General features: G+C 47.7%; 1 protein-coding gene across 1 annotated transcript in view; it reads left to right on the top strand.

Moving 5' to 3' along the window:
• The first annotated feature begins 7480 nt into the window (after positions 1–7480).
• The window catches only part of LOC127201978 (guanylate cyclase soluble subunit beta-2-like), a 64686-nt gene continuing 46930 nt past the window's right edge, over positions 7481–25236 (top strand). The window contains 5 exon segments of the mRNA XM_051160582.1: positions 7481–7550; positions 8939–9060; positions 9994–10006; positions 11642–11763; positions 16577–16650. Coding sequence (XP_051016539.1) covers positions 7481–7550; positions 8939–9060; positions 9994–10006; positions 11642–11763; positions 16577–16650 — 401 coding nt within the window.

Raw genomic sequence — 25236 nt, 5'->3', positions numbered from 1 at the left:
AGCTGTATCCATGTAACCAGTTTGCAGCAGGCCCTGCATTGACAGGCTCTGCATCTCCCAGTCTCAGGTAGCTAGAAGCATAATGTTCTCCCTGTCTGGGAGGAATTTTTGTAGTTCAGCCATTGTATGATGCACAGTTCCACTTTCAGTGTGTGCTTTGTATACAATCCAGCACATAGTCTTTATTTGCCATAAAATTACATCCGATCAAGCTAAAGAGTCACCGATTACAGAAGACACTCCACATTGACCCTCCTCCGGCTTTTTCTCTCATCCAAATACTAACCAAATGTCTTAGTCACTTTCTTTTCATTGCTGGGATATGACACCATGACCAAGATGGCTTATAGAGGAGTTTATTTGGAGCTTGCAGTTCCACAGGCTGAGACCATGGCCAACCCAGTGGGGAGCAATGGCAGCAGGCTGGCAGGCATGGCACTGGAGCAGTTACAGAGAAATCACATCTAGAGACAACAACTACAAGGGAGGGAAAAGGAGAGGGAGATGGAGAGAAAGAGACAGAAACAGGCAGAGACAGAGAGACAGACAAAACACACACACACACACACACACAAAGAGACAGAAACAGGCAGAGACAGAGAGACAGAAAGACACACACACACACACACACACACACACACACACACACACACGTGCACTAGTTTCCGATTTTGAAACCTGAAAAGTCACTCTCAATGACACACCTCCCCCAACAAGGCCACACCTCCTAATTTTTCCCAAGCAGTTCCACCAACTGGGATCCAGGTACTAAAATACATGAGCCTATGGGGGACATTCCCACTTAAACCACCATACCAGGTCTATATCAGCCTAGCTTCCGAGAGACCTAAAATCAGGTATATTGGGGGGGGGGGGGCAATACACCTTTCTCACTGATTTCTGGCATCTTTCTTGTGCAGCGGTGACTTTTCAGGGAGCATGCCCATGGGTGTGACATTCTTGGGCCAGGGAAGGAAACATAGGAAGAAAAGCATTGTCTAAGTCAAGCCAGGGACATTCTAGGCTTAGTGACTGTGACAAATGTACAAAGGCCTGTGTGATGTTCTTCAAATTAAATAGTATATATTTTTTAAAACCCTTAATTATGTGATCTTGACTGTCTGGTGTGGAGAATTTTTAACCCTGCGGAAAGAGAAGTGACCGTAACTGTGTGGCAGCCCTAAGAGCACCAAGCCAACACATTCCCCAGGTGAACACACACCTGCCCTTTTTGTCCTCCTCTTCAATGTTTTTCAAGTGCCAATGTCAATGTTCAGGAGGTTTCTTTCCTTTGTTTCTTGACCAAAAAACAGCAATTTCTGCAGAGTTGTTTTACTGGCCCATCTGCACAGATTCCTTCCCTGAATGTGGCTTTCTTTAAGCATTTGTGTTTGAAAGTTCTTTGCTGTGAACAAACTTGGGGTGGGGTTGGGGGGAGTGGGGTGGGGTGGGGGAGAAGTCTATGCAGCCTCACCAGGCAACAGTTTATGATAGGCCACTCTGATGTACTGTGGGGAAGGCACTGTGTAAGCCTTGTGTTTACAGATAGGAAAAAGGCAGCAGGATGGACAAGATGCTCGGAGCCTGGTGCGCTTTCTTCTCCATGAGGATGCGAAGCCGTGCCGGTCCACCTTGCTTGGGACTTTGAATGTTTTTGTCCTTACTAAAACACAGCCTGCTTGAAAAGTTCTACAAGCTGAACTCATGTCTTATTGGACAACTTTTCTGACTTTGAAGTTGATGGCAAATGCCAGGATCTGGGTTTAGGCTCAAGAATCTTGGATAGTAAACACAAGGATCTGAGATACGATAAATTGGAAACAATAAAAATCAATTGGAAAACCAAGATGCTTTGACTGATTCTTGTCCTTCAATGGGGTCAGCTGGTCAAGACTTTCTTAGTCTGGGTCTGTGAAAACCTGCAAAGATGGAATTTTGAGGGCTTGGGGGTGTGGATGGAGTGGGGGGATATGATGCCGCCTCAGTCAATAAAGTTCTTACCTTACAAGCATGAAAACCTAAGTTCAATGCCTACAACCCATATCAAATTTCTTTAAGTAAAACAAAATTCTGAAAGCCAAGTTTGATGGCACACACTTGTGATCCCAGCAGTGGGAAAACAGAGATGGGTGGATTTTTGGGACTCCCATAGTCTGCTCATGTATCCTAACTGATGAGCTCCAGACCTGTGAGAGACCTGGTTGAGAGAGAAAGCAAGGTAGATGGTACCTGAGAACAGACACTTGAAGTTGTCTGCTGGTCCTCACACACACATATGTGCACACACATGGGCACACAGGTGCACACCTGCACATAGTAAACACATGTGCATACAAACACACAAGAAACAGGAATGGAAGGAAAGGAAGGAAAAATGAAAAAGATGAAGGGAAGAAAGAGGCAAATTTGAAAGAGAACAAGACCCCCCCTGGTCTTTAGCCACTGGCTTTGTGCTCTCTCACCCTGGCCCTCTCAGTGCCATGTAAGCTTCCCATCAGGGTTGCTAGGCAACAACTGAGAACACAGCAGAGTAGCCCCAACAGAAGGCTCTTTTCCCTATGTCACTGATTGCCTTTCATAGTGATTTGTCTCTTGCCATTATTAAGAATCTATCCATATTTGGCCACCTCCCCTTGGTGGGGAGGTCTGGTGGCACTCAGTGAAAGAACAAGCAGGCTATCAAAATGAGACTTGATAGCCTATGACCATATAGTCGGGGAGGAGGCCCCCCTCGGTCATAGACCTAGGGGAGGGGAATAGGGTGAAAGAGGGAGGGGAGGAGGGAGGAATGGGAGGATACAAGTGATGGGATAACAATTGACTTGTAATCTGAGTAAATTAATAAAATTAAAATGAAAAAGAATCTATTGCAAATCTATTATAAAATAAATGATCATAAATACAAACACATAAAAATTCCTCAAAGCTTACTACCCTAAAGTTTGGAAGTGAGAAAGCCAAAGCAGCCATATTGGTTAAGTGTTGGTAGAGCTTGTTCCTTCTGAAGGCTCTCCCTAGCCTCTGGGGATGCCTGCATTCCTTGCCTGGTGACCCTTTCCTTGCACAAACCCAGCTTTTTGCTTCCTCAGAGCTCCAGCTACTCATTCTGACCTCTGCCTCTCTTCTTTCTCTTCTTCTTCTTCTTCTTTTGATTTTTAATTTAAACACACTTTTTATTGAAAAATAAAATAATTCATATTACATCTCATTTGCTATCCCATCCCATGCATCCTCCCATTCCTCCCTCCCTCCCGCTTTCACCCCATTCCCCTTCCCTGTGACTGTGACTGAGGGGGACCTCCTCTCCCTGAGTATGATGCTAGGGTATCAAGTCTCTTCTTGGTAGTCTGCTATCCTTCCTCCAAGTGCCATCAGGCCTCCTCATCAAGGGGACATGGCCAAATATGGGGCACCAGAGTTCATGTGAAAGTCAGTCCCCAGTCTCCACTTAACTGTGGAGAATGTTCTGCCCCTTGGCTAGATCCAGGTAGGGGTTTGATGATGACTGCATGTATTGTCCTTGGTTGGTCTTCCTCTCTTCTATAAGGACATTTGCAATGATATCGGTCCCTCCCGTTTGGGTAATTCAGGATACTCAATCCATCTGGAGATCTTTAATTTATTAAAATAATCAGAATCTCTTTTGCCAGGCCAGGTAGCGTTCATAGGTTCTGGGGTTAGGGGAACACCTTTGGGAGGCCATTTATTTTTCAGCCATACATACTCAGGACCACAAGACATTCTGGTCCTTATGGACTCGCCCTGATCCGCCACTGAAACTTGGTTCTAACAGCTCAGTGACTGAGGCTGACCGAGGCATAGCTGCTCTTCCCAGATCCCTTTGCCTGCTACCCTATGTTACGATGAGATTCTGTCTTTCCAGATGGCATCCAAATCCCCAAGCACAGGAACACAGTGGCTCCGTGGAGGCTTTATTCAGCAGCCACACTTTGCTCCTGTCAGCAGCTGGTGATCCAAGGGAGAGATTAGGAGGAACCTGATTAAACAGCATGAGGTCCTGTAGCTTCGCCCAGTGTCTCTGCTTGCCCAGTAAGTCTGTAAACTCAGAGAGCATGGAGAGTCCAGGGTTAGGGGAGGGATGGGCTTTGTGGATGCCTGGGAGTCTTGAAAGGTGGATCCAGACTTCAGCAGAAGGTGGCAGGAGGAGGGGTATTGTGCCGGGAGTTTGGCATTCAAAGGACAGTGTGGGAAGGACAGTGCCCGGCTAACACATGCTCCTGATGAGAGGGCAGGTCTTCTAGCAGGCAGCCATGAAGGCCATATTGGAGAGCAGGTGAAGTTACAAGAGTTGATCACATGGAGATAAAGCACTGTGTAGTGGGAAACATGTTTTCCCTCCTTCCCTAGGTTCCCTGGATAATGACTCATGAGACTCAAAATACATTTACAAATACCTAGGCCACATAGCCATGCTCTTCTCTGACTAGCTCATAACTTAAAATAAACAATTTATACTAATCTACATTTGGCCACCTCCCCTTGGTGGGGAGGCCTGGTGGCACTCAGAGAAAGAATAAGCAGGCTACCAAGATGAGACTTGATAGCCTATGACCATATAGTGAGAGAGGAGGCGCCCCCCTCAGTCATAGACCTAGGGGAGGGGAATGGGGTGAAAGTGGGAGGGAGGGAGGAATGGGAGGAGGTGAGGGGAAGGGAGCAGAGGCTGGCTACCTCTGCTCAGGTACAATGCATCTGTCCTCCTCACATCTTCCCGGGTGAATCTCTCCATGCCTAGCTCTATCCCAGAATCCTTTCTGCCTGCCGGATGTCCCACCTTCTATTCTACCCTTTCCTGTACACCATAGTTTTTTTTTTTTAACGGACAGGCAACGGATTCATACAACACACAATATATTCTCTCTACAGCACTGAACCATTAGCTGTGGCTTAGGCCAGAACACGCAGGGGGGTGGGGTGCGCGGGGTGGGGCGGGGGGGGAGAGGGACACAGAATCCTGAGATGCTACATCCGGAGGTGGGAAGCTTCCCAGGGTGCTATGATACTAAGTCAGTCTGGAGTGTCCGTCCTCAGGAAGACACTCTCTGGCCTTTGGTCTTCTGCTTGACTCTTTGCCTCCTCAGTTTCTCCACTCTTTCTATTTCTCTCCTCCTTGGAATGTGGTGTTCACTCAAAGATGTTCCTAGGTACGGCCACATGGCACCCCTGGGGTGGGGCTCTCTATGGTACTTGTGTGCCTTGTCCTGCATCCCCAGTGGCTGTCTGCCTCCAGTCAGAGTCAACACTGAATAGACCTCAGGCCACACAAGATGCCAACACGTGATGGATATTTTGGGGGGAGGGTGGAGGGCATTGTCTGTTTGTCAGTTTATTTGTAATTTGGCAAAAGTTCTTGGCATTGCTCTCTCTCTCTCTCTCTCTCTCTCTCTCTCTCTCTCTCTCTCTCTCTCTCTCTTGCTCTCTCTCTCTCTCTCTCTCCCTCCCATGTCTGTGGTTATAACATAAACAGGGGGTTGCCTGGCATCAGACTAGTGGGAGGGACAGACACTAATGACAAGATTGCGCTAAGGTGTGCCGATAAGGATGGCAAGCTGTGCAGAAGGCCCTCAATGTCACCGAAGGCGTGTCACAGGAAAGTCTGAGTTAGTCACAGGAGGCTGGCTGGGGAGAGATTTTTCTGACCCTCCAAGGTCAGCTTGCAGCTACTCCTAGCCAGCGCCACTCTCCATCCCACCAGCCGCTGTCCTCTTGGTTGTGTTCACCATGACCTTACCTGAGCGAGTACTCACTCACACAAATGCTCTCCATTTCACTTGGAGCTGCAAAGAGGGAGCTGCTGGTCCTCAGGGCCTGCAACCACATGAACCATGAATTGTTGATGGCTTGATTGACAGTTTACCTGAATGAACAAAAGTGAGGTGCTCGCACTGAGATCTGAAGACAGCACACGAGACATGAACATGTACGGGGTCTGGGGAACACAGAGGGATTCAGGCTGGGGCTGTGCCATACATGGTCTGTGCTGGAGGATGTGTGTGGCAGTTTTGAGGCAGCTCAGAGCTTAAACTCATTCATGGGATATGCACACATCCATATGAGATGCCTAACACTGACTGTAGTGGGCCCTGGAGCAGAAGAGCGAGAGGGCTGTGAGAGGGATGTGTGAACAGCAAGTAGTTAGCATTGGGGCATCTTGAGGACACATAAGGCCAAATGCTTTGTTGTCGTCGTCGTCATCGTCATCATCATCATCATCATTACAATTATTATCTCCTAATAGTTTGGATTATGGCTTTGAGTCATTATGCCTAGCTCTGTTATTGTTACTTTATTTTAATTAAGATACATATTCGTTTATACACATGTACATTGCCTACATGAGCTTATTGCACCATCCATGTGCAGGTGCCCAGGGAGACAGAAGACACTGGGTCCCTCTGGAGTTGGAGATATACGTAGCTGTGAGCCAGCTGAGGTAGCTCATGGGAATAAAGCCTGGGTCCTATGCGAGGACAGTAAGTGGAGCCGCCTCTCCAGCCCCCCTCCCCTCAGTATGTGGCTGTGACGGGTCTAGAACTCACTATGTAGAATAGGTTGGCCTAGAAACTCAAAGAGATCCTGCTTCTGCTCCGAGTGCCAAGATTAAAGGTGTGTGCCAAATTGCCTGACATCGCCATTCGCTGTCGTCATCAAGCTGAGGTAGCACCCAGGCTGGACGTTCATACTCCCTGGTCTATAATGGTTCTGGGATGATACCGCATCTCACATGTGCGGGTGTAGCACTTTCTAACTTAGAATGTTAAGGTGACAATTAAACGGTCACTACCTGTCAAAGTGCAGGGCCTGGAGACATCATTAGCTGGTTAGAATGAAGGAGGATTAGTTATCATCTAAGATATTAATTTTGCCACACACTTAAGAAGCAGTGAAAGAAATTTCTAAGATGCTCTAAGCATCACTGGAAGAACGGCCTAAGAAAACAACTTTCAGGAAGACACTGCACCACCTTGTGATGAAAAGTGGTCTTTCTTCCAAAGTCTCGCCTGCCAGGATGCCTGTGGATGGCTGCTCTGGGCCCAGTCCCTGATTTAGGGTGAGACCAGAATCCTCATGGCAGCGGCTGGGGCACAGTGGGCGCGGTCAGTATTGCAGCTAAGGTTTTCCGGGTTTTCAAAGCATCCATATTTAAGCGACAGCCTGTTGTTTACAATGGAACAGTCAAGTCACGTGACTTACAGGTGATTTCTATTTTATCAAGTGAATCAGATTCAATTAAACGTAAAGGAGGCTAAATTTGGTTTTCAGCGAGCTCCAGCGTGGCACGGTGCTTTTAGATTTATCACCAACAATTTTGCTTGTTTTCACAGGTAACTCTGTAGTTACAGGACAGTGACCTGGAGAAGCTCCAAGCCCCAGTTTACTTTAGTGATCAAGGCTGAGTTTCTCCGAGCAAGCTGCACACTTCCTGGGATCTGTCTGTATGTACGACGTTGGCCACACGATGGCGCTCCGCGCTCAACAATTCCCGCTCGGCCGAAATGGAGACTGTAGAGAGGAGGTACCTACACCGGGTAGAGTCCGCGGGGAGGCGAGCTGGGCTCGTGGGTGGGTGTCCTCCTCGCCGTGGAAAAAGCCTACGTGCTCGTTGCTTTCCTGGGTCCCAAGCGAAGGCGCTGGGTGAGAAATGAAGTGGGTAGGAGCTGAAATCCAAGATCTGGTCCCCATGCAAATCGAAACTCCGGTGTGCTGCATAAGAGAAAACGGGCCAAGAAAACCCGTGCAATAGTCTTTCTTAGAAGAGGGCTATCACCGTGACGCCCTAAGCTTCTACGGTAGAGAGGGACCAGTTCCAGCTCTGACCCCTGCAAGTGTGGGTGGAAACCTCAAGAAAGCCTCTGGTTTCTCCACACCGCTGTTTCTATCTTTTGAGGGGGTTAATGATAAGAGAGGACCAACTTTACATGGTCATAGTAAGGAGGAAAGGAAATTACGGAGAAATTAAGGGCAAGTCTCATACCCACTGGTGAAAACCCGGCAGTTTTGTGTGATTTACCCGTAAATCAAGCGGAGTGCTCAGTGCCAGGTGCGGTGCAGCGAGCGGGGAAAACAAACGAGGATTTCTACAGCTGCTGTGACTGACCTGTTTAAAGCACCCCGCCGGCTGTGGAAATTTAGGGAAATGGACTGCTTTGCCTTCTGACATTGGTTCTCTTGGCTTTTGCATGCTGAACTAATGAGTATGAAAATAGGACGGAAGAAATCTGGAACCTTTGTTTCAGACTCACTCCCCCCCCCCATTCCCCCCTCCCGCCCTCTTCGTTTGTTTGTTTTTGAGACAGGGTCTTACTGACTTCAGCTCCCCATCCCCCAGCCTCAGTCATCCTAGTGGTGAAAGTACAAGCACCAGCTCCAACACTGCTCTTTTGACACACCGTTGGTTTTTTTTTGTTTGTTTGTTTGGGTTTTGGGGTGTGTGTGTGTGTTTAAACAGGCTCAGTCTACTGTGGACCCATCTCTCACATTAGCTTTCCGACTGGCTAGGGCCACCAGCCAGTTCCGCAGCGACTGGCTCAATGTCTGGTTTTTACCTCAACTTTACCTTTAGTCTAGTCACCCCCAACCCAAGCCACCTTTCAGTGAGATGTTAGTCACACCACGGGAGAAGATCGAGTAGCACACACAATAATGCTACACAGATGCAAATGCAAAACACTCAACAAAGCCAGATAAGGGTGGGATTTTCTGCATATATCCTTGCCCCTGCCAGACTTGTTTCATTTACTGCCTTAAATGCTTACCCAAGTGTGTGGAACCTTGCCTCTCTCCCCAGTGACCTCTGAACAATGAAAGTTGGTTTCTCGATGCCTAGGAGCTAAGACTGCCCTGCTGGGTTGAGTTACACGTTGCCAGAAGTGTGTCCGATGGAGCTGTACTTACAAACGTCTGTCTAATTGAAAAGATGACGATGTCAGAACTGAGTACGCTGGGGATGAGCTGAAAGTTAAAATGGCAGACACAGCAGAAAGCGTGCTGTGTGACCCGGTGTGAATGGAGTTTGAGAGAAAGCAAAACCACCTACAGGTACAGGGAAGAGAGCTGTGGAGGCAGGCGGGGCAGCTGGCAGAGTAGGGGCACCAAGGGGACTTGCTTGATAATAGAGACAGTCTGTCTAATATAGACAGACTGGGGTATGAGTTATGCTGGCATATACATCTGCCAGAATTTGTGGGACTGTTCACTTCAGAGCAACAAAGGCAGCCACAACAAAACAAAACAAAACAAAAACCAATAACAACAAAAATCTGTCCCTCAAAACGGTGGTCCCAGATTATTCTGGAAAGCTCATGATGTCATGGGAAAGGAAGGGGTCTTTCCGTACAGTAGCAAGTCCTCCTTGGCTGCTTATGCAACTGAAAAACACACAAAGTGTCAGCTAGTCTTCCAGACAGCTTCGAAGCCCAGCGACGGCTTTCTTCATGCACACACTGTCTGTGTCTTTTCAAATGTTTACAGAGTATTTACAAAGAGTGGTCCTTTGGGTGGCAGTTGTAATTAGGGAAACTGCAAGAGAAAATGAACACATACCATAAAAGGTGGCTAATTAGTCCTCTGCCATATACAATGTTATTATCAAACGGTGTACACCCTGGAATCCAATTGGTTTATCCACACTGGCCTCGCCGGGAAGCTCCTCCCCCTCCCCATCACTCTGGGCACGGAGCTGCCACGTTCCTTGGGTGATGGGCCATATGGTACTTAACATCAGAATGAAAATGAGCTGGTGCTTTTTGTGTGAGATGCTAAAATTTATTAGAAAATCAGAAAGCCTAATTTCCACCAAGTTCCTGAGACCTACCATCTGCTTCATGAAAAAGAAAGAGGGATTAAAAAAAAAAAACCATTTACTTATTGTGAACTGGGAGCATTTTTTTTATGTGTTTGAAAAAAAGCAGGGTGGGGGTTGAGGGCTGTAAGGGGGAGTCAGAGCGAGTACACTTGGCAGGGCCGAAAGAGCTGTCAGCTGAATGTGGCGGGAAGGGCTTGGGGGGGGGGGCGTGTGTAATTATGGAAATCATCTATTCTGGAGACTGTTTCTCATGACCACACGTCCTCTCCACACAGAGTCAGCACAGTCTTCTAGCTTTGCAAATACTTAAAATCACTATTTTGGAGTGAAGTGGGCGTGGGGTGGCCTCTTCGCTCAGTCCCAGGGTCTCTGAGGGTCTGGCCTCTCCATAAATGGAGTGAGTGAAGACAAGGTGCTGGAAAAGGTTAATAATGGCCGTGCCAGGAAAGCTTTCTCAGGGGAGCTGCCGTGGGTGGAGAATGTGAGGGTACCTTTTGCCAAGCTGGAGACTTTGAGACAGATGGCCAGGGACCTTCAGGAGAACCATCCTAGCCTCCTGCATGGTCAAGTTTACGAAATGCTGTCTTAACTGTGAGTCACATTTTAGTAGCTGCCTTGGCCCTCTACACTGTGTATCCAGGAGGGTCTAGCACACCCTCTTCCTTCAGTTTATTGCAGTTATTTATTTGTCACCTTCCTTTCACACCACAGTTGCCAGGTCTGCTGAAACAGCCTCAGGCGACACTCATGGGTTCTGGTTAGTGTCCCGGGTTCTCACATGGGACGGCAAGACGTACCCAGTGCGTAGACTTCAGGCAAAAGCTTACCTGCGCCCCCAACAGAGTGGTTATTCAGTGGCAGAATGAAGTTTTCAGGCCCCAGTGGACTCCACATGATAGCATTACGGGGTCAAGTGCTGGTCGAGGCAGGCATTTCTTGGATGTGATCCAAAGTGCTTTAATTAGAGGCCTCCCAATAGACCGTCTCCTGTAAGAGGCAGCCTTCCTGAGGCCTGTAGGGATACTCTTAAAGCCAAGTTCAGGCTTCTGGGAACGTGCTCACACCCCAGCTTCCAGAGACAGCCCTGTTGCACTCAGTGCCTAGTCTCCTCAGGCCTGAGACATGCTGTGTGAAAAGGGCTTTGTCAAACAGCAAGCAGGACTGTCTGTATCCGTTTCTCAGAAAGAACCAGGCAAGTTTCTGATCCCAGCTCTCTGAAAATAGAGACAGGTGGATCTCCATGAATTCAAGGCCAGCCTGGTCTCCATAGTGAGTTCCAGGACAGCCAAGGCGACACAAAGACCTTGTCTCAAAGGGAAGAAAGAAAGGAGAGAGAGGGAGGAGAGAGAGAGAGAGAGAGAGAGAGAGAGAGAGAGAGAGAGAGAGAGAGAGAGAGAGAGCGTGTGCTTAGGTCCCTTTGCAAAGGAAAGGGCATGTAGGAGTCACCATTGTTGTGAGGGTCTGGCAGGACTGGGGCGATCTTTTCCTTGAAGACTCCCAACTTCACACACACACACACACACACACACACACACACACACACACACACACACACACACACACACACACACACACCCAAGGTGGTATGGCTAGCCTCCTGAGCTCTCCTGGTCTCTGCTGCCTAAGGTACAGCTTCTGTGGAGACAGCATGGTACGGCTGTTGTGTTGACACCTCAGGGGCATGCTGTAGGCTTCACACTCAACACCTGAGAGAGTTTCACATTTGAAATGTGCACCCCTGGGGTACCGGGCGGCAAGTCCCACTTGCTCTGAACAGGGACAGCCCCAGCCTTTTACTCCCTGGACTGGGTTCAGCGGAAGGCTAGTTCCCAGCTTCACCGAAGAGCACCTCAACTAATACAAGCCAGCTTCCAGAGACTTTCGGTAAGACACTGGGTGTGCAGCTCCAGCCTGGGGACACGTCGCTGGATGCCATGGTAAGTGGCTGCCAGTGGCCTCGGCTCTACTGAGACAGCCTCCCTGACCTTAGATCTAGGTCACTTTATTCAAGATTTTGACAAAACTGATCCCCAAAGCAATAAGGCTCTTGGTAGATTTTTTTTAAAGTCTAGATGTGGACTTTCAAAAGAAAACGGATTTCAGTTTCAAGTGAATATCACATTAAAAGTCAGGCAAGCTTTATGAATCATAAGCCCTATTTACCTTCGTAGGCTGGTACTTTGTGAGGTCAGGCTGCCAACTTGGCTCTTTCCCTTGGCACTCTGCATCGCTTTACATCTTCAGGTTCTTCCTGTCCACCTATCCTGGATATCTAGTTATAACTAAAAATGTCAACTTAGAGCTGTAATTCTTCCTTCCAGAGGGATCCTAAAGTGAGTAGACAGGAGAAATAGGAAATCACCATTTGATAGCACAGAGATGCTGCCTGGAGCAGGATCTGCCAGGAGAAGGAGGAGGGGCAGAGTTTCAGGAAAAATGGGACATTTGAATAATGTCAAATCACCGTGAGCAAATATTTGGTAATTACGGAGGAAAGCGTGGTAGGCTCAAAGCAGAGACTCCCAGCCCATAGTACTTTAGCATAGTGTTCAATGAAAAGCTTATCAGCCAGCTCTGTGACACACCATCAGAGTGGGAGAGTGGGAGATGATATGGAGACCGGGCACGTGAACGCAAGATGGAATCTGGAACAGCCAAGAGGATGTTAGCGCAGGAAGTGCACACGCGCGCGCGCGCGCACGCGTGCGCACACACACACACACACACACACACACACACACACACACACACACACAGCTCCCTGTGTTAGCTAACCTTGACAGAGGATCTCCCTAATGCTTCATTTAAGTACGATGTCCACAAGCGAAGCCAGGTGGGGGCACCCAGGGACACTGGCATCCTCACAGCCCTTCTGAAAGCTTAAAATCCTGCAACTCATTTGGAACCTAAAAAGACATGTAGATGTGTATGTTTGTGTGTGACATGGAATATGTTTAAAAAAAAAAAAAAACTAATAAGAGTTAGTGGGTTGGCATCGGGACAGCAGCATGTAAACAGGAATGCTGCCTTCGGAGTGAGCCGCTGCCGCGCTGCTAACAAGGCTTTAAGGTTTCTCCTCTTACAGTTTTATTCTCTGGTTTTTATTGAAACCCTTTTAAAAAAAACACTCCTAAATTAGGCCAAGAAATAAGAGCATGAAATCCAGGAAGCAGCTCAGGACAAGGCTTGCCTAGCATGCACAAATTCTCAGTTTTGTGTCCCAGCACCTCATAAAAGTCTGCACCTCTAAGAGGAGCACTCAGAAGGCAGGCAGAAGGGGCAGAAGTTCAAGGGCAACCTTCACTACATAGTAAGTTCAAAGCCAGCCTGAAATACTACATGAAATTCTGCCTCAGAAGTACAAATAAAAAATAAAATGATTTTTATTGAAAATCCATATTATATATTCTGATCATGGTTTCTCCCCTCCTTATCTCTTCCCAAATCCTTTTTACTGCCCCACCAATCCAACTCCATACTTTCTTTCTTTCTCTCTTTAGGAAAAAAAAAAAAAAAAAAAAACAGGCAAATAAAACAAACCAAACAGAAGTACAAAGAAGAAAAGTACAAGAAACACACAGACGCACACACACACATAAACCCAAAACCTATAAAAATACAAAATTAGAAAACATAATATGTAAACAAAAATTAAGGAAGATTAAAAATGCCCAAACAAAGCAATATGGCACAAGAACACCCCCCACAGACCCACCATTGAGTTCATTTTATGTGATCCCTCTCCTGCTGGGCATGGGGACTGTCCTTATACAGTGGTTAGTATGCCTGTAATACTCCACTGGAGAAAATTAATTGTTCCTTACTGATAAGAGATACTTTCTTGGCTAGGGATGGGAGCTTGTGTCTACCTTCTCCTCTCAACCCTGAGACAAAAAAAATTAAAATATTATTTTTAAAAAAAGGGGAAAATATTTGAATAAAATTGTCACACCTGTGTCACTTATTCCATACATGACACCCAGGCATTTATTTTTGTTTATTTTTGAGACAGGACTTCCTGTAGCCCAGGCTGGCTTTAAACTCACTGTGCAGCTGAGGATAATGTTGAACCTCGATCCTCCTGCCCCCACTTTCTAAGTGCTGAGGATGTAGATATGCGGAGCATGCCTGGTTTAGGCAGTAGTAGGGCTTGAATCCAGGGCTTGGTGCATGCCAGGCCAGCACTGTGCCCACTGAGCTGCTGCCTGAGCCCCCAGCCAACCTTTTTTTACATTTCTTCTCATCATATGCTGTTTGTATTGATTTGGTTCTACGCTTGAGTAGAAGAAGTGGCTATTGACTTAGTTTCAGTACATATCTAGAACTATAATTTTCTTATCTTACTAAGAAACTGCTGGTTTTTATATAAGCAGATACTATCTGCTTGACCTCACTTTAGATTTAAAAGGTAAATTACTCACCTGTGAGATAGACTCTTGTGTAGCCCAGGCTTGCCCATGGATGACCTTGAACTTCTAGTCTTCCTCCTTCCACCTCCAGAGTGCTGGGATGGCAAATATGGACAGCCATGCTCAGTTTCTGTGGAGTTGGAGGTCAAACCTAGGGCTCTCATGCAAGCTAGGCAGGTACTGTACAGGCCGTTACACACCCAGCCCTCTCTGGGAGGCGTGGCTCTTGGCGCTTACAGCCCTCATGTCTTTCTCTCTATCATGCCCTTTAGCTCCAGGAGGAAAAACTATTCTGATCCCCATTGTGATATTTAGGGAAGGTCCAATATCAAACAGCGTCAGGTTTTGGGTTAGCAGTCAGCCCTCTCAGGCTGACTCTAGAACCACTAGCGTCCAACCCAACCACAGTGCCCCAGATGTTGTCCAGCCCAACCACAGTGCCCCAGATGTTGTCCAACCCAACAACAGTGCCCCAGATGTTGTCCAACCCAACCACAGTGCCCCAGATGCTGTCATCTCCGGCTTAGCTCGTGGAGCACACTGGAAGGGAAGGGGCGAACACGGCACTGTTGCGGGAACTGGAGCTTCAGCAGGACAGAAACCTGTTTCCAGGGTAGAGCTATGCCAGTGTGGCCCTCTGTGATGCTGCTACTGGGTCTTTTCTCTTTAAAACCTCTGCCATGGGCCTGGGAAGCTAGCTCAGTTGACAAACTACTGGCTACATAAAGCGTGAGGTCCTGTGTTCAGATTCCCAGCATCTGTGTAAAAAAAAAACTGACATGTTTTGGTTGAGTGGGTGGGTGGGGGGTCTGTTATCCGTGATTCTGGCACTTGGGGGTGGAGACAGAACAGTCTCTAGTGCTTGCTGGGCAGCTAGTCTAGCCAACCAGTGAGCTCCAAGTTCAGTGAGAGACCCCTATCTGAAAACATAGGTGGAAAAGTGGTTGAGGAAGACACTACATCAAATGACTTTGACCTCTAGTCTGTGAGTGTGAGCATGTGCGCAGGTGCGCGCGCGCGCACGCGCGCGCGCACACACACACACACACACACACACACACACACGGGGGATGGAGGGGGAGAGAGAGGAGAAGAAGGAGGGGGAGAGAGACACATAGAGGCACACACACAGATGCATACACACAAAACACACACACACACACACACACACACACACACACACACACGGGGGATGGAGGGGGAGAGAGAGGAGAAGAAGGAGGGGGAGAGAGACACATAGAGGCACACACACAGATGCATACACACAAAACACACACACACACACACACACACACACACACGCACACGCACCACCTATGTTAATACATTCCTGCACTTGGGAAATGAAGGCAGGAGAACCAGGACTCCAAGGCTATCTTTGCCTACACAGAGTTTGAGTCCAGCCTGGATTACAGGAGACCCTGTCTCAAAAACCCCAAACAAGGAAGAAAAAAGCTCTGCAAAAATCCAGACATGTGCAATCAGCTTCCAAGACACTGATAAACAAAAAGATCCTTCACTTTAGGAAGAAACCTAGAATGCAGTTCATTGGTTCTTTTTCTGTGGAATTCAGGCCTGAGGTAGGCGGCCAGGAGCTGAGGAAAGTAGGTGAGACACTTACAGGCTCTTCTTCCTCTGTTTGTGCTGGAGCAAAGAAACGAGATGATGAGGGAACCTACTGGAAAGTTCTCCCTGTTTCCTGGGTTATGTTTTAGGGAAGAAGTGATAGGATGCATCCAGCATTTTCTTCTTTTCGCTCTTCCTCTTCCTTTTCCTCCTCCATCTCTTCTTTTTCTTCATTCTGGTGAGGGAAGCCAGGTTTTTGCACATACCAGGCAGGTGCTCAGCCACAGAGCTATGCCCCAGCCCATCTTTCTCAATCTATACTGTGGGCTCCTTTTCCCCTGCTCTTTACTTCCTGAACACATACCCAGACCTAGATTCATAAAGACCTTATAACGAGAACACTGTTTCCTTTCCCTCCTTTTCTGAGCCTGACATGAAGTGTGTGCCCTCAGTCCCCCAATGCCTGATGTAATGATTCGAACCCTTTACCTAACCAACAGCTCTCTATTTAAAGTGGGATCCCAAGGAGGAGGGAGCACCCTCTGAGGATGGTGCGACTGGAACTCCAGCTCACGGGATCCCTGTGTGCACACCACCAGCCACAGGCTGCTCGGCATTCCCTTCACCAGGAAAAGGATGATAGCTACTCAGAGAACACCAGAAAAGCCCCCCAGTCATCCCCCCAAGGGTCACACATAACTGCAGAGACACCCACACAGGTTGGGATAAATCTAGGGCGCCATGTTTCATTCTTCTCTCTCCCTTGGTGTTCTAGTATGGCTTCATCAACACCTGCCTGCAGTCTCTCGTCACAGAGAAATTCGGTGAAGAGACGTGGGAAAAACTGAGGTAAGTACATCCAAAGAACAGTGAAGCACCCCTGTCAGCTTCTGGGTGGTGCTGCTTGTTGTAGTCTCTTGTTCTCTTTTGTTTGGAATAGTTGCAGTGTTCTACTGACCAGGCAGTTGAGGCAGTTGAACGGGTAACTATACTATGTTAATGCTCACTGAGGTTTAGTGACTGAGAGGTCAACTATAAATGTCTTAACCCGCACTAGCTAGGCACAGAAAAGTCTCCTTAAGCCATGTCTGGGTTTTGTGTGTCCAATGTATACATGTGAGTATGTGGGTGCATGTGTGTTCGGGTGCATGTGGCGAGCATCATGTGACCATCGCGTGTCTTCCTCGAGCGTTCTTCACGAACCACGAACTTGTTTGAGACAGGCTCTCTCACTGAACCTGGAGGTCACTGACTTGGCTCGATTGGTGGCCAACAAGCTCCAGGGATCTGCGTGCCTCTGCCTGCCTCCACCCCCTGTGCTGGGGCCCGCACACATTCACCACAATGCCCTACTTTGATGTGGGCGTTAGGGACACAAACTTGGGTCCTCATAAATGTGACTTGGGCTACCCCCAAAATGCAAGCTGGACGCTGTACCGAGACACAGATATGTGTCTGCTTTGCTTTCCAGTGGGAGTGGGAGTGGGTACATGTATATGGTTACCTGTAGAGGCCAAGCAAGGGAGTTAAATTCCCGGAAGTTGGGATCTGCAGGCAGTTGTGAACCTTCCAGTGTGGGTGTTGGGAAACACCCCTAGGTTCCTTACAAGGGAAGCCGGCATTCTTGACTGCTGAGCCACATCTCCAGCCCCCCTGCATCTGTTATCTTAAAGGGCTCCTTTGAGGAGCTGCCCTGGGGAGGACTGCCTGGAAGACAGAGACTTTGGTCGTAGCCTCCATGTCATGGAGGGGTGAGTGTGGTGAGAACAGAGGAAGAAACACTCTCCCTCTTCTGAGGACTTACTTTGGGTCAGATACCTTTTAATTAAAAGCCTAACAAGAACACTGTAAAGCAAACTGTTGCTTCCCTTCACCGAGTCCCAGAAAGGCGCTTGTTGGAGGCTGTACAGGAAATGGGCCTGACTAACCCAGCTACTTCCAGAAAGAAAGAGAAGTTCATGATGGCAACACACCCTCTTCTAACCTATGCCATGTCTCTGGGTGAAAAGCAGAGGGAATCTCTGTAAATCTGCATTTCCTGACCTCCACATGTACGTCTGATGCTGTGAAAAACACCGCAGGGTTAATGAATCCAATCCCTCATTCACCCAGATGATGTCACCATAGACAGAGACCTTACTTTGCAGAGTGTCACAGGTCCCTGTCCCATGGGACACTGAGACCCTCTGTCCTGCCGCAAAATGGACAGGCACGAGTCACTTAAAGCTCTATACCCCTCAGCTGGGCGGTGGCGGCACACACCTTTAATCCCAGCACTTGGGAGGCAGAGGTAGGTGGATCGCTGTGAGTTTGAGGCCAACCTGGTCTACAAAGTGAGTCCAGGACAGCCAAGGCTACACAGAGAAACCCTGTCTCAAAAAACCAAAACAACAACAACAAAACAAACCTCTATACCTCTCTATCTTCCAGAAGGATCTATGCCCTGTGGTGGTATCAGCCTTGGAAGGAAAATGAGAGACAGCAAGCTCATGGAACCTGTAAGGTGCACACTGCAGCGGGTGGGGACCCTCTGTGAGAAGCAATAATTGGCATTTCCAGAAGTCACCAAATTTGGCTGTGAGTCTGTATAGCAATCTGTGTGTCCAGGGCTATGGTCACTGGAAGGTCAAAGGTCAGAAATATGATTTCCAGTTGGCCTGGTCACAGCACAGTATCTTAGCACTCAGTGAGCCAGGTGTCTTCACCATGAAAGAATGGTCATTCCACGAAGGGTTGTGGTAGGTGTTGGATGAGCTGTGTAAGTCAGACGCCCGGAAAGGTGCCCAGCCTGAAGCGAGCATTCAACAAACATTAGCTGCTACCATAGACGGCATGGTTTGCTGTCAGCTTGTTTTCATGATGTGAGCCTTGGGATCGGGAGGTGGAGGGACCACGGGGTGGAGCATGTGTTTGTGAGATGCTGCCCCCTTTCCCTGAACCTCTGACTCTGGATGGGAGAAGAATAGCACAACTGTCTTCTGGGGTTGAGCAGAGGACTTCATAGTACGACACATCCTGAGGAATCTTCTAGGAACTTGGTCGTGTTCTCCCCTCCTCCAAAGCATAGGTGGGCAGAAGGCAGCCACATTCAACACTGTCAGAGTCGCCGCAGCTTCTTCCTTGCTCAGAGATCTGGCTTCCTAAGGTCAGGGCTCTTCTCTCAGCCTGGCCTCCCTGGTGCTCAGTGGGGTCACTATAGCCAGGGAAAGGAAAAGATGGAGTTTTGGTCCAATACTTTCTACCATCTCACTTCCTATTTAGGACTCAGCTTGCCTACCATTGTCATTCCTGCCTAGGAAAAAGGAAGGAGTTTGGAAAGTATTGAAAATAACCAGGGATTTGCTGAAGTCCTTAGAAGCAGAGCTAAACAGCACCGTGTTTGTCTCTGCCTGTGGCCAGCAACTGTCTCAGGCAGACCTTGCAACCTCTCTTCTACCACAAAGCTGCTGTATTGATAGCATGGCCAGTGGCTGGCTCTCTGATTGGCTGAGCATCCCAAATCTAAGACAGAAGTGGGTTTTCGTGCACAAAGATACAGTAAGGACTTCCCTTCTTTAGATCCTTGGTGTGACCTCACTAGAAGGGTCATGCCACTTCTTTGTGTCATTTCCGCCTCTCCTCCCAACTCTATCATTTGGATGGACTCCCAGATAAAGACCAATTAAAAAGTGAGCAAGGGATAATTAGTTGGTTGGCAACTTGACTGTATTTTAAAATGCATAGGGTACAGCTGAGGCACACTTCTGGGTGTATCCAGAAAGGATTAACGGAGAGAAAACCCACCCTGAGCCCAAGTGCTGTTTCCTGGGCTCCAGGCAATGACTGAGGAAAATAAGAGAGAAGAACCCAAGCAGGAACCATCTCTAGCCATCTCCCTCTGCTTCCCGACTCACCCAGCTGTGAGCGCGCCCCCTCTTCCACGACTACTCCACTATGGTGGATTGCCGTCTCTCACACTGTGATCGAGGATAAGCTACATGGTGTTGGGCATCTGGTCACAGCAAGGAGAAAAGTTACCAGACCAAGGGTGGGCACAAGCCCGCAAGGGGATTAAAGAAACACCACCAGGGGTAGAGCACCCAGCAAGACAGTGTCACCAGGTTTTAGCTCTTTCAGAGTGTCTGATTGGTCGAGACTTGAGGATGTGCTCCCGGGGTCAGCAGCAACTAGACATTTATGTCACCGCACTGGAAGAGTCAAGAGAAAGATCTGTCCAGTACGCTTGGCTAGCTATGAAGCAAGATTCATTTAGGGCATACTATTAAAAAGAACCCCACAGTACAGAAAACGCAGCTTATAAACACAAACTGAAACTAAGCCAAGATTATTTGCTGTGCCAGAAGATCTGCTTCAGGCTATGTTTAAACAACAAATTCCCTAGTGCTTTTAAGGCAGAATTTTTGCTGAAAGCGGGGAAAAAGCCATCAATTCCCATACAAAATTTAAGAAGAAATGATTAGGCAGAGTGAACTATGTCTCCAGACGTTATGACATAGATTTTTATTTTATATGAAATAACTAGAAACAGATGTGTGTCCTCCTCCGCTTGCCTTGCTGATTTCCCTCTCACAGAGTCTAGATTTATAGGTTTCTAATTCTGAGTCACCCTTTTGTAGCCTCTCACAGCTTAAACCTCAACAGCAGAGGCAACAAATGGGCTGGGGGGAGCAGGGTCTTTGGGGTGAGCTGCGCCTCCACTCTGTGCCCAGGTTACTCATGGTTGTTTGAGTTGGACCTCTTTTCTCCACTGTGCAGGTGCATGCTCACCTCCTACTCTAGGGAAGGGCAGTGGTGAGAAGATGTAGGGACTGAGTTGGAGTCCAGTGTGAAGAGCAGAGAGAGAACAAGTAAATAAATGAAAACTTCCCGATTGGTCAAAGAGCTGTGCAAGTGCAGAGCATTAGAAAGAGACCGAGAAAGGATGCACAGTTCATTGTGGTTGCTAGAAGCAGTCTCTACGTAGAGGTAACATAGGGACTGGAAGGAAGGAGTCAGCTCTGAGTCAGGGAACTGTGTTGCCCCAGGAAGAAGGCACAGCAAGTGCAAAGGGCCTGGGGTGAGCTGAACGTGGTGGCAAATAGCCAACGTGACTGGAGTATCATACATGTGCTATCTGATAAAAGGTAAAAGTAGAGACGTTTTTAGGGACCACAGCTGTCTACATGCTGAGTTTTACAGCCTGAACGGTACTTCTGTCATGGAGTCAGTTGTGGTAAGGTCCCAGGGCTACTAAGGTCCGGGGTCCTGTTACTCAAAGGAAGTACTTAAGTTATTATAGTGAATAGTAAAACTTAAGGCTTGTGTCCAATAAAAATGCCTGGGTAAGAGTTCTTTATTCTTACCCTAACTCAGGGGCTGACTGGCCAGCCTTCGTCTCACCTCACAGGGGCAGTTGCTACAGGGAGGATTGGGGCCTGTGATGTCAGGCACCAGCACCCTTCCTCCTGTCTTCCATGACATCCTCACTATTGTACCGACATCCTCACTATTGTACCGACATCCTCACTATTGTACCCACATCCTCACTATTGTACCAACATCCTCACTATTGTACCGACATCCTCACTATTGTACCGACATCCTCACTATTGTACCGACATCCTCACTATTGTACCAACATCCTCACTATCGTACCGACATCCTCACTATTGTACCGACATCCTCACTATTGTACCGACATCCTCACTATTGTACCCACATCCTCACTATTGTACCGAATCCTCATATTGTACCGACATCCTCACTATTGTACCGACATCCTCACTATTGTATTGACACCCTCACTATTGTACCGACATCCTCACTATTGTACCCACATCCTCACTATTGTATTGACACCCTCACTATCGTACCGACATCCTCACTATTGTACCGACATCCTCACTATTGTACCCACATCCTCACTATTGTACCGACATCCTCACTATTGTACCGACATCCTCACTATTGTACCGACATCCTCACTATTGTATTGACACCCTCACTATTGTACCGACATCCTCACTATTGTACCGACATCCTCACTATTGTCCGACATTCCTCACTATTGTACCGACATCCTCACTATCGTACCGACATCCTCACTATCGTACCGACATCCTCACTATTGTACCGACATCCTCACTATTGTACCGACATCCTCACTATTGTACCGACATCCTCACTATTGTACCGACATCCTCACTATTGTACCGACATCCTCACTATTGTACCGACATCCTCACTATCGTACCGACATCCTCACTATTGTACCGACATCCTCACTATTGTACCGACATCCTCACTATTGTACCAACATCCTCACTATTGTATTGACACCCTCACTATTGTACCGACATCCTCACTATTGTACCGACATCCTCACTATTGTACCGACATCCTCACTATTGTACCGACATCCTCACTATTGTACCGACATCCTCACTATTGTACCGACATCCTCACTATTGTACCAACATCCTCACTATTGTTACTGTAGACTTCAGCAGTACCGTTTTGCCCATTTCCTGGCCATTGCTGCTTTATTGATGATGAAGGCTTTGTCCAATGGGGAGAAATCAGCTCCACCATGTTTTTATTGCATTTTAGTTTACTAGTAACTTAGACAAAGAGCCACGCCCCTTCCCTGCTGGAGTCCCAGAGGAAGCATCTAGTTCTTCTGCCTTACCCACTCTCCTTTAGGAAGCATTTGTTGAGGATCACATTGGGGTTCAGGTGCTTGCTGATTCTACATGCTGTGGGCGGTGCTTAGCTGAGTGAAATGGGGCCCTGTTTAGGGCCATTCTGGAGGCTTAGGGGGTGGCCCCCAGGCTGACTGGCTGGGCTAGAAGGTACCAGGTAGGGCTTTTTTTTTTTCCCCCTGTCTGAAACAAGCTAGACTCATTGTGAATCTAAATTAGCAAGAACAGGGGCACTGTTTTACATTCTGAATTTTACATTAAGGTGCTACAAGTTCCTTTAATGTTTGACTTAATAGAAAATATTTGGTTTCTGTCCTTTGCATTCTATAATGCAAAGACAATTGGGCTAATTTTTTTTTTCTTTTAAGATGTGGTCTCTCAATGGTAGACTAGAATCTTCCCGTCTTCCCTTACTAGCGCCCCCAAGTCCCAGGGTTCCTGATGTGTGTCACTCTGCCTGGCTTTTTATGTTGGTTCTGAGGTGCCAAGCTCAGTTCCTTACACTTACACAGAAATCACTTTAGCCTCTGAGCCATCTCTACTCTCTTTAAGGCTCATGGCCACTTGACAAGTGCTCAGCCAGCCAAGCTGTATAATGACCTTCCGTCTAGGTCCACACTTCACCTTGAGGCCAGTCTTTGCCCTCTTTTCTTCCATTTCCCATCAGTCACTGAGGCAGGGTTAGCTCACTGGGGGATGCAGATATTCAAATTGCTGGTACGTTTCATTGTCCTTTTTGAGAATTCCATGTACCCATCCCATCAGCTCCAAGAATGCAGCAGTAAGGAATGCTTTCCCAGAGCGCCTACCACGGCTGGAGCACTTCGCTTTCATCCTGTGCAACAGAGTCTGATCCTAGTTTTCCTTGAAGTGACGAGCTAACATTGCCTTCTCTTTCTCCCTCCTCCACTCTCATATTTTTATTAGTTATAGAAAGGATTTTGTGTAGTGTGATGTCATCCTGCTCACCTCTCCCCCATCTCCTCTCAGATGTGCTCCCTCTCTCTTACCCATCCAGTATTGCATCCTCTTTTAAGATAAAGCGCCATCAAGTCCAGTTTGTGCTGTCCATATGCTGTTGGATGTGTGACCATCCACTAGAGCAGGGCAGACCGGTTGGGGCCACACCAAAGTGAACTGACTCTTCTGCTCAATTGCACTAGCTCCTGAGCCAGGGCTGGACTCTGTGCCACCTCCCCTCTCCACTCTGGGATTTTTTTTCTGGCTTGAGCTTACACATACAATCTCCCCTTGCTTGGAAGCTACCATCCCCGAGACCCTTTACTAATTTCTTGTTGTAAATAAAACATGCATGTCTGAAGATTCCAAGCTACATCCACAAGCTGGAACGTCTGGCCTTTGTCTTTCTGGTCTGGGTTACCTCACTCAAGACGACTATTTCCAGCTCCATCCATTCACTTGGGAACTTCATAATTCCATTTTTCTTAACAGCAGAATAGTATTCAGTCATGTAAATGTCTCCCATTTCTTTTATGCATCCATCAGTGGATGGGCATCTGGAGTGCTTCTATTTCCTGGCTCTTGTGAGTGGGCTACAATGAGCATAGATGATCAGGTGTCTCTATGGAAGGATGCGGAGTCCTCTGAGTATATGCCCGAGAGTGAGGTGGCTGGATCACATGGCAAATCTATCCCTAGCTTTCTGAAGAATCCTCACACTAACGTCCACTACTACTAACTAGCCAACTATTTGAGATTTTTTTATCTTACCCCAGTCAGAATGGCTAAGATTTAAAAAAAAAAAAAAAAAAAGGAACAAAAATATAAATACTGGAGTGGATTTAAGGAAAAGAAACATTTTTTTGTTTGCTTTAAAAGAATATATATGCCAAATGTCTAAGTCCAAATTAGTATATTTCATTTGCCTTTCAGTGGTTCTCTCAGGCAGAAACATTCTAATGAAAAGCAGCTAACTTAAGATCCTGCTACTCGGGAAGTAGAGACAGGAGGCCAAAAGTTCAGGAGCTATGTATTGAGTCTGAGGCCACCACTCTGAGTTACATGAAACTCTGTCTCAAGAAAAAAAATTTCTAAATTCTCTTTTAAGGTTTTATTAGGCTTCTTCTATGTGCCAGAGGAAATGTTAGGTATTGGAGGTATTAAATCAAGGGACACACTCCCAAACTTTAGACTTGGTCATGTAGAAAGCGCCCCACAGTTATTCAGTCATAGATGTGAGGAATGGCAGGCATTGCAGGTCCTGCGGAGCTTTCAGTGGGGTGGGCATGGGCGGATGCATGCACCCTCGCACCCTGCCCCCGAACATGTTATGATCCAAGCAGCCAGGCCTGGCTTGTTGTACAGACAATTTGAATATCACTAGGTGTTACCTACTAATGAGGAACCTGTGATGTCATAATGAAATTACCAATTACTCAATGGCCTTCAAGTGTGGAGGTGAGCGAGTCTCCAGGTGTGTTTGTATGTGTTGATGGCCTCTGTGTGGAGGCAAACCCCTGCATGGGTAGCGTTGAGCCCTGCGTGTGTATAGGTGAGCTCCTGCGTGTGTGGAGGTGAGCCCCCGTGTGTATGGAGGTGAGCCCCCGTGTGTGTGGAGCTGAGGCCCTGTGTGTGTGTGGAGGTGAGTCCCCGTGTGTGTGGAGGTGAGTCCCCGTGTGTGTGGAGGTGAGGCCCCGTGTGTGTGGAGGTGAGCCCCCGTGTGTGTGGAGCTGAGGCCCTGTGTGTGTGTGGAGGTGAGGCCCCGTGTGTGTGGTGGTGAGCCCCTGTGTGTGTG

This window comes from Acomys russatus, chromosome 18, assembly GCF_903995435.1.
Source record: "Acomys russatus chromosome 18, mAcoRus1.1, whole genome shotgun sequence".
Lineage (NCBI taxonomy): Eukaryota > Metazoa > Chordata > Mammalia > Rodentia > Muridae > Acomys > Acomys russatus.
This window is presented reverse-complemented; position numbering and strand designations above follow the sequence as displayed.